General features: G+C 35.8%; 1 protein-coding gene across 1 annotated transcript; it reads right to left on the minus strand.

The window, feature by feature from the left end:
* Nucleotides 1-455: 455 nt before the first annotated feature.
* On the minus strand, nucleotides 456-9,191 carry LOC132164994 (branched-chain amino acid aminotransferase 2, chloroplastic-like). Its single transcript, XM_059575512.1, has 10 exons — nucleotides 9,112-9,191; nucleotides 8,758-9,042; nucleotides 8,380-8,554; nucleotides 6,288-6,464; nucleotides 6,065-6,196; nucleotides 4,877-4,975; nucleotides 4,128-4,244; nucleotides 3,756-3,851; nucleotides 2,374-2,486; nucleotides 456-944 (listed from the first exon to the last, which is right to left on the minus strand). Exons 2-10 carry the CDS (start codon nucleotides 8,883-8,885, stop codon nucleotides 827-829), a joined length of 1,155 nt encoding a protein of 384 aa, XP_059431495.1. The 5' UTR covers nucleotides 8,886-9,042; nucleotides 9,112-9,191; the 3' UTR covers nucleotides 456-826.
* Nucleotides 9,192-10,340: the final 1,149 nt, after the last annotated feature.

Consider the following 10,340-nt stretch of genomic DNA (forward strand, 5'->3'; position numbering starts at 1 on the left):
ACCCAACTCTTGGCTTTGCATTATATAGTTCAGTTTCACTTTCCCTTCTTCTCGCCTTCTCCATGTGGGACGTGTGACTCAAGGCCTACAATAGAATATCATAGGTGCGTCTTTGTGGCCGTGGTAATAGCCTTGTTTGATTGGCATCTACTTCTTTGGTATCTTCCATATGAAAAGGGAACACAGCTAGAACCCTCAGGATCCCTTGGCTCATCAATTCTATCTCTTCAGGTACACCTTATTATAAGATAACCTTCTGTAACTTTCTTCTATCCCTCAACGGTTCGCTGCATTTCCTAGCCTTGAACCACTGGTATGGTAGATTACTATGTTTTCTCCTCATGGAGATCAGAGTGAACATGACACAATTGAAAGTGTGTTACCTTTCGGGCATTGGAAAAGAGGATACCCACATCCCTGATCGGAGCAAGTTGCCCAATTTATATTTAGGAGGAACTAACGGCAAAATTCGCATGTTCAAACACTAGTTGTGAAACATATTTGCTAATATACTAGGCTTAACATTTGCCAGAAATAGTATACCAAGACATGGATTACAAGTTGGGAATAGGGTCTTCTTTCAAGTGAAATCGGTCAAGATTTTTGATGCATTTAATAGTATATATGATGGTGCCACATTATTTAAAATTTTAATTGATTTCACAATATATGCACCAGTAAATCTGTGAAATCTAACATACGATGACACTATTACTTCTGAACTAGACCAAACCAAAGCTCCTAAAGATCACTGGGTACTGGAGCAAACTTGACAATTTCTTGCCTATACAGACGTCACAAACTAGAAATGTTCATTTGAAAATACCTACCTCAGCTCAACAGTCCAATTCATATTGTCTTCTGTAAGTCCCATCTGTAGTCTGGTAAGCACAGAGTAGAGATGTTGTGACACAACACCAGCACCACCATCTCTATAAGATACCCTGACAAAGAAAAGATTTCAATTAAGTGCCATTTGATTCACTTTACTGCCATTTTATTCGTTGTTCCTAAAAATGCAACGGATGCTCCTACTTAAGCAACAACAAAAAAACAAGCCATTCTTGATCAACAACTAAATGTTATAATCTACATTTGCACTTTGCCATCAGAAGAAAGATACATATGATATATCTTTTGATAAGTCCATCAGAAGGAAGATCAATGAATCACATTTCCACACACAATTTCAGTTCATATATCTCAAACTACCCTCACAACATCCTCATGTTTGGTCCATAAAAAAGTTTTTTGAGTGGTGAGTAATTCATGCACGTCATAGCAATTGAACTCTTGACCTCACACCACCCCATTCTTGGAGGTAGCATTTGATCAAAAGGCCATTGGCCATGTTTGGTTTATAACTTATGATACAATACACAAAGCCACCCATGGCCAATGGCAAATGAAGATAACTGAAAGAAGGATGTCTAGATGGTTGAAAGTCTAGAGCATGATAGAAACAATAAAAGATGGGTAGTTAAATATTAAAAGTACTTCTATCAAATACATTTTGTAATTTGGAATGGACAACAACTAACTAACATGTTGACTTTTAACTCAAATTAATGCATTTATGAAAAGTGGAAAAGTTAAGAGAGTAAAAATCGTGCACAAAACAAAATAAGTCATCCAAGAATGTTTGGACTTGTGCAACAAACACCAAGAATTGCACCAATGAAACGAGCAACTTGATTCAAGTTGGAAAAAAAGGAACTATAAGCATAAAAAATGCCAAACAAACTTAATGCAGCAAGAAAGGCATAATGGCAAATGACATGACCCAGATAGCAAAACAGCCAGGGATTCATGTAGTGAGCACCAAGTACCAAAAACTTAAGGCTGTGGAGTTCAGCAGAGGTTCAACCCATGTTGCATAAAAATTTGAGAAGTTAAGTAACTTCACAAAAACAACCACACGAATTGATTATCTGATGTAGTGATGTCGCTAGAACAAATGCCTATTGAGACGTGTCACTGTAGATCCATATTCAAGTTGTTTTATGACTGTAGTCGAAAGGACTTCCATTTGCATTAGGCTCTACAGCCACTGATCTAAGTTTCCAGCTTGACAAGTTTAAATCTATAGCATGCATTCACAAATGACTCCAAATAGTTAGGCTGTAGAATAATATTCACCATTTCTCAACCATTGATTTGATCATGTTGCAATAAGTATCAAGATTTTTTGGAATTTATGTCCGTATGACATACTTCATCCATAAGTTTGTTAATTCCACCATCTGTTGTTATTAGCACAAGCTCATATGGGAATGAAATCATTGTTCATTTGATTTATTAGTGAGACCAACTCTGATCAGGACTATAATTTATTGGATATGGTGGTCAATCTTTTATTTTATATATTAGTACCTGTTACCCATAAAAGTGATGCTGCCCACAGGTGATACAACCACAGCTGTTCCCGTACAAAAAACTTCATCAGCATCAAGCAATTCATCTACTGCCACATGACGTTCCTCAACCTGCGCATTATTTTACAATAGTAATCTGATGGGTGGGAAAAAGCTACATACTGTGGAACTAAAGGACTGATGCAACACATCCATTCAGAGGGAAATATCAATGATTTGTAAAATCCAGTTCAAGTTAAGCAACCAGCAATGACAACTAAAAACCAATTAAGATATCCCTCCTAGAGATCCAAGTCAAGTTCACATAATATTACTCCACCAGTACGGATAGACAAGGGACACTAATTCACACATTGAAGGTTTTCCTCTCTACGACAAACCAGATGACTGCTTTGTACTTGGCACTAAAACCTGATAAAGAAAACAATAATAGATGGGTTGGGAAGAAAACAATAATCTCGTAAAATGAAAACAAGACTCAGGGAAACCAGAAAAATATCATAGGGCAGACAGGTGGAGCAAATGTCATAATGTAGTAGCATGAAATAAGGTCTATTATCAGGGCTTCCTCTCTATATGGAAGCATGAAAACATGCCTTTTGGATCAGAAAGAGGAACTATAATCGAAGTTATCCCAGCTCGACTTGGATATCGAAAAAAGTGGATTTGCTACCCTAGATACTTTCACCTCAGCAAGCCTCATTACTGAGAGAGCATAACACCACCTAAAGTGATATGCCAAGAAGATGGGCAGGGAAAGTTAAAGACTAATTAGATTGGAATCAGTATAGAATACGCCATTCATAAAAATGACTTTTTGTTTTGAGAATATCGTCTGCATAAACACATATTTGAGAGCCACAATCTTCAAAACTCTGAATTTGGAAGACAACGCCTCTTGTATAAATCCCAAGACCAACACAGCTCAAACAACTGCTACCTACTAACTTTAAAATGCAGGCAACAGTAAGGGCTTGAACTCTTTCGCTATATAAATAAAATGTAAACTCTACTTTTTGAGCTACTAAACTTGGTAAAAGTCAACACAACATTGTGAAGACACACAATTGACTGCACTAGAAGTCTGAAAGAGGCCTATGATTGAAACCAAGTATGAGCCAACAATTAAATAGGTCGGTCTATTAGCTTGGTCTATCTCAAATACCAACGACGCGAGATAAAATGTGGGACAGACCAAAAATTCTCATCCTTTTTTGAAATCACAGTAGTAAGGAATAAGTAGCATTATATTGGCAGATCCAGTTAGTTAGTAAAGAACGTAGACAGGCTCAATAACAAATGAAAAATGAGTAAGTTACATCTCTAATATCAAATGCTCATCAATGGTGTCCATATGGACCATATCTATTAAATAAGTACCTGAAACCCTTGGCTACGAGCAATATCAATTATACTCTTTCGAGTAATGCCAGGTAGAATTGTCCCTTTTATCGCAGGTGTGGAGATAACATTATCCTACAAGAACATAAAAAATGAGAATATTTCAGCTGTGGCTTAGTTGCCTCTTCTACACAGTTCAGATGTTTAGACACAAAATTATTAGCCTTGCAGTTGCTTTTCTGTCCATTAGGGTGCATAACAGTTTAAAGAAAAACAGAAAAGATAGTTGCAAAATTCTGCAAATAAGATGTGATATTCAATGATTCTTCTTACTTTTCCCCAACAATCAGCAATGACACAGACCATAATTATAGAAGGTAATAGCTACACTAAAGACCAGCTTAGACATACCTTCACAACAAAAATGTTGCAAGCGGAAACCTCCTCTAGATATCTTTTGTGGACACAATCAAGGTATAGCACATCAGAGTAGCCTTTCGCTTTTGCAGCAGATAGCGCCTTCAGAACCTATAAATATTTTTTTGATTGATAAAAGAGATAATTCACTTACTCCAAATTGCCTGAAATTCACAAACTAGATAACTAATGACTGGTAAAGGCCTAAAGGGTAATTAATTAATTCAACCAAAAAATTAGGAAATGGCTTGTACAATGTTGAGTTTAGTCAATGTTCTCAAATTAAGAGGAAAAAAGAGCCCACAATTTTCATTGGCCCATTCGTAAGCATAACGAAGCCCTCTTCTTCATGTAATAGCTTTCAACAAAACAGAATTATTGCACACAAAAAAACTCACATAAGAACTAAATTTACAAATACTGCTTTTGGATCCTAGATGCATTATAATTTATTTTTTCTTTTTGGAAGTTACACATGCACTCCGTGGGTGGTTTGTGAATCCGCGACCTCACCTTTCATCTTGTTCTTGTAAGGGAAGGTGCCAATTGAGCTAGAATTCCATGGCCTTGACAAATTATGAAATTATGGCAAATAGTGTTGCATACAAGAAAGTTACATTTTGATAGCAAACAACCATATAACCTTTGGGGAGGAAAAAAGAAAAACACAGTTTGTCTCAGCACAGATACAATCATATAAGAAACATATGTGAACTAAACAAGCGATTGCAAGGTCAACTTACTGCAGCATAGTTTCCTATGGTCTTTACACTTCCAGTACCACCAGGAGTTGCACGATGCAGTTCATGTTCAACAACCAGATGTATTGGTGCCACACCTTCCTGGCATCAGACATACAAAACATATTACATTCGATAACTGCAGTACAGGAATGCACCAAAACCATCAACACAAAACAAAAGACAAAAGAGATGCCACAGTGGAGTAAGCCTGAAACAAATGATAACATTCTAAACAAAAAGAAAAGATCAAATATGAAGCCCAAGATCAAGAAAGAAAATCGTGCACAAAAAAATAAAGCACAGTACTACTACAAACAACCGCTTTTCTTACATAAGCATCAGAACATTAAGTGATAATTGCAGGCCCCTAGTTTCCAGAAAGTGCTAAAACGAGAAGCCTCTTCAACTACATGGTTCTGTTTTAACAAAAACTGATAAAAGGAACAACTTGGCTAACTTTTGATGCTAGCACCATTTGACTAGTACTGGGATTGAAATTTTTTTGATAGATTAGTAGCTCATGCAACCGTTAGGGATTGAACCCATGAACTCACCCTCAACCATTTTTTTTTAGGGAAGGAGTTATCATTTGGTACAGGGATCATTCATGCTAGATTGAAGTATAATGGTGACAAAAACATACGCATATGTTGGTACTAAAGAATTTAAGAAAACTTCATACCTTAAAATTTAGCTCAGTTATCTTTATTTGGCCACAAGCTTCCAATATGATCGACTCATGAGGGAATTGAACCAACTAAAAGATACTGGTCATATGTGGCCATGTTATGATCGTCAGATATTCATTGCACAGAATGTTCTTATATTCCATTCCTTTAATGGAAGGAAGTTAGACAATAACTTGCATAGAATTCACTGCTATGGCTCATTATTGGCAATGTTCCATATGATTTTCCACATGAAACCTTGAACTCATTAAATTATGTAGTGCAGAAAGGGATTATTTAGTAGAATATGAAACATTTCACAGTAGCTCCAAATTGAAAGGAAGCTCAAATTCCCAAAAATTTCAACATCCATTAACAAACAATAATTCAGAGCAGAAATAAGCAAATAGTTCATGAGGAAAAAATAAAAATAAAGAACATTTTAAGTCATGGTACATCTTAACAGCATTATGCATCCCAAAAGCAGACAATTGAAAAGTGGCAAGGGAGGATTATAAACCTTAAAATAGTTTCCAACAGGTGACACATAAACCAGAAAGGTGAACTCTGGAGCAGGTGCAAGACCAAGAACTGCTCCACTCCCCATTATCAATGGCCTGATGTACAGGGCACCTTTACCTGGAGGTGGAACCTGAAATGAAACATTAAAGATTTACCAATCTGACATTTTCTTCCAATCACTAACAAAAAAGCTTTACTGCAAGATTAACGGGGTATGCTACCCAACGTTTGTTTGCTAAAACAGTAGCCTTCACAGCTTCCACAAACTGTTCAACTGTTGGTGATGGCATGCACATCCGCTCTGCACCCAGCCTCATTCGCAGTGCATTTTCCTCAGGACGAAACAGTAGAATATTACCATCCTGTTTCCTGTAGGCTTTCAAGCCTTCAAACAACCCCTAGAGACACAAGAAAGAGAAATGAGGGAAAAATTCTTCAAGACAACAATCAAATAATAATGCCATGTAAAAGGAAAATAAGTAGGATCCTAAGGACAAACCATGATAAAGCATCCATTGATATGCACACACACACAAAATGTCCACGAATTTGATGTCCATCAAGCTAGTCCAAGATTTGAATTATCAGAATCTTCATTCAGTAGTAGAATTCAAAACTCCCCGAATCCCCCCCTCTTCTATCAATTCTTTCACTTCAAGTTTGACTTCCTTTGAATTCTGGAATCGATCTTATTAAAATCAATAAATAATTTGTATACCGCAACTATTTTGGCGAGTAAACCAACACACTATATGATTAACCATTTAAGGTGGTGTCGTGTCCCATACGGTTCATACTTTAAGAGTTCCGAGGGCGATCGTCTAGGATTCCCAGACATTCTCTCCTCCTCACCCGGCCACTTCTCTCTCTCTCTCTCTCTCTATCTCTCTCCCTCACACCCGTCAAAGACGATCACTGGAATTCGGTTAGCTCGTCAGGAATTCGGTTATATGGGTTGTGTGATGGGGAGTCGAAGAAGTGGTCTCCCTTCCAGGTTTTGGACTCGATCCATAGCAACGCATTTCTTTTCTCTATAACCGTTACGAGTTACGACGTGCTCTCTCCTGCATTTTGTTGCTTTTTTCTATAGATTCACCTTTTTGGAATTTTTTTTTTTTTTTTTTGGGATTTCTGGTTTTTGGCACTGTATTTTTTCTATTAAATATTGAAAAATTACAAGAAAGAATAATGTTATATTTCATATTTTTCTGTTTACCTAATAAAAATATAATTTTTAACATTATTTATTTTTAGATAAGCCCAAAAAATAAAGCTGACACGTCAATTTTATCGTAGTTCGGGAAGAAAAGAGAATTCTTCCAAAAATTTTAGTAATAAACAAACTTGAGAAATTAATATTCTCAAAAGAGTAATATTGAATAAAATTGTAGTATACGGCATTTCTCTTCTCAAAAATCTTATTAATTAATTAATTAATTAATTAATTAATATATATTTTTCAAATCAAACGAGGGTATCATTACATCCCATGATTTAAATTCTCAAACATCACATTCTCAAAAATCTAAATATTAAAGTACATATTAGATTCCTCAAATCAAATGTCACTTAATATTTTAAGAAACCAATGGTAAAATTCCTTAACAACAATATTCTTAGACGTAGATAAAGAGCAAGCATGCATACATGCACGTAAATTGAGGACAAATGCACCCCAAATAGCAGTGGCATTAAAGTCCTACGGCTACAATCAACAATATTTATTATATCAAAAATTCAGAAAACATAGAAAATTATAGATTATTGAGCATTGTTATTCGGGATAGAATATCCTTCCGCTGGCCTACTTCTTTTCACACTTATTTATAACATTGTCCTTACCATTTATTGAGTGATACATATACCCATCACTTTAGCACTTAAGGATAAAAGCAGATACGAGAGGTTGGTACAATCACCATCTCTCTTACGTCTCTTTGTCTCTCTCTCTTGTACCCTTCTCTGTCTCTTTGTCTCTCTCTCTTGTACCCTTCTCTCTCCTGTAAACCTCATATACCTCTCTCATCATTCAAATACAGATTTATGAATAAATAAAGACAAATTTTTATTATATTTTTTATTCAAAAATAAAGATAATAAAATATCTTAAGTATCGGAGAGTTTTGGTCTCAACCAAAGACCCTATGACCTTATTTTTGTTTTTCAAGAACTTTATTGTAGTTTATAGAGTTCATCACAGCTTAACTATTAAAAAAATCACTAGATAGCAAATTCTTTGACCAAAAAGCGCACCAACATTATAAATGTATAGAGGGATTGAAAGGGCATTGATTTGAAGGTTTAATATCTAACCTGTCCATAATTCAGGACTCCAGCTGACGGGCTGATTTCGATGTTTCCAAAACGCTTTAATTCACCTTTGGAGAATTCCCGGCCTCGAGTACATTTGAAGATATACATATAATCAGTAGGAAGAAATGCAAATCCAAGGTTGTCCCAGTCTATGTCAGCTAATTCTGATGTTTCACTGCCGTTGTTCAACAAAAGCATGTCAATTATATTATATATGACCAAAAACATGCAGTACTATACATGTTTAACCATGCATTATGTTCTTCCTCGTAGACAGAGTGTGAGAGAGATTGACAAACGTAGAGAAAGAAGTCAGATGGAGCATTAATGCTACATCTCTTTCTCATGCTTTAAGTCCAAATAAAGTGAGATGTTTACCTCATATTTGTAGGCTGAGAAGCGGCAGAAAACAGCGAGTATGACTGCCGCGCAGTCAGAAGCAGTCCACTGCCAGTGAGACGGAGAGAGGAACAAGAAATAAGAAGAGACCACGACCGTTTGATCATATTTTGGGTGGTTATTTGCGTGAAAATATGATTTCCGTTTAAAATTGCGCGTTTTTTCAGACAAGTGCCTCCCAGCCTAGCCAAGCCTGCAACACTTTTTAGAAGGCAATCCAGATGCTCTGTTTTTGGCGATTTTCTTTAAAAACGGACGTTGGCCCTGCAAATCGCAGTCAAAAAAGCACCAAAAAAAGAAAATAATAATAAATCCACAAGAACAATATACAACCTGCAAGTTTCAGACCAAAACGGCATTAAGGAAAAAAGGGAGAAGCCGCTCGAAGAACACCAAGAGAAGCAAGAGGAGACTGCCTCTGTAGCTGAACTGAAAGTATTAAAGTATTTAAGAGAAAGGCAGCGAAGGATTCGACATTGACAAATGACAGAATGACAGTGAAAATGAAGAGGAAAGCAACGTGTTTTGTCGGCCAAGGGGAGTGGCATTTTACTCGTTGTTTAATCTGGACCAGACTCTACGCGCCTGCCTGACAAAAGTATACGCTGTCTTTCCCGATGAACTCCCAAAAAAAAAACGTTTCAAACTGTTGATCTCAAATTCAATTATAATGTTCTTACTTTTTACACCCACATTAATCATATTTTACTACTATTTTAATAAAAAAAATTACTACTAAACAAAAAATTTTAAAATATTATTACTTTTTTCACGCATCAATCAAATCTTATTTAGGCCACCTTTTTTTTTTGTAAGCTAATGACGATCACAGCCTGTAACGGTTTACGGAATTGTGATTGGTGTACGACGTTTAAGCAGATGGTAAATCGATTTTCATAGGGAGGATACATTGTTATGTTTTAATACTGAAAGTTGTTAAAGCACCTAATCTATAGGCAATTCAAAACCTTCAAGATAAGAGTGATTAAAAACAAATACAATAGGAGAGGTGTGATAAGAACTCTACAAAACAAGATGAGAACAAACAGAGAGATAAGAGATAAAGAGTTCTCAATCCAAGTATATAATTTACAATAGGTTTCTACTTGTAAATGATTATCCTTCTTTATATGATTATCTAGACTACATGTAATTCTATAAATATCAATGAAAATCACGGTACTTGATCATTATCAATTTTAGCCAATAGTTTTATAAATCTTATAAAACGTGACTTTTAGTTACAATTATGGTTATTAATTAGTCATCTTTGACATACAATTGAAACTCTAGCATTTTTAAAATTGGAATGCTTGCAAACTTTTGTGCGCATTATCTCGTCTAGTAGGCCGCTACCAACCTTGTGTTTGAAAACATTCTTAATACTATCTCATCTTATCTTCTATCAAGAACTTTTGTGCGCATCATCTCATCTAGTAGGTCGTTACCAACCTTGTGTTTGAAAGCATTCTCAATACTATGTCATCTTATCTTCTCTATTAAGATTGATAGTGGGAAGGATCCCCTGTATAACCATTCCTTTTGTTTGTAATTTACTTTTT

This window comes from Corylus avellana, chromosome ca1 (assembly GCF_901000735.1).
Source record: "Corylus avellana chromosome ca1, CavTom2PMs-1.0".
Lineage (NCBI taxonomy): Eukaryota > Viridiplantae > Streptophyta > Magnoliopsida > Fagales > Betulaceae > Corylus > Corylus avellana.

Bases quoted from the DNA above. Each gene is read 5' to 3' on its own strand.
- LOC132164994 (XM_059575512.1), bottom strand. From the start codon at position 8,885: ATGATCAAACGGTCGTGGTCTCTTCTTATTTCTTGTTCCTCTCTCCGT. The intron at 6,197-6,287 runs GTAGCATACCCC...GTTTCATTTCAG, and splicing joins TTTTAGCAAACAAACGTTGG to GTTCCACCTCCAGGTAAAGG. The intron at 945-2,373 runs GTACTAATATAT...TTTCTTTGTCAG, and splicing joins ATCACTTTTATGGGTAACAG to GGTATCTTATAGAGATGGTG.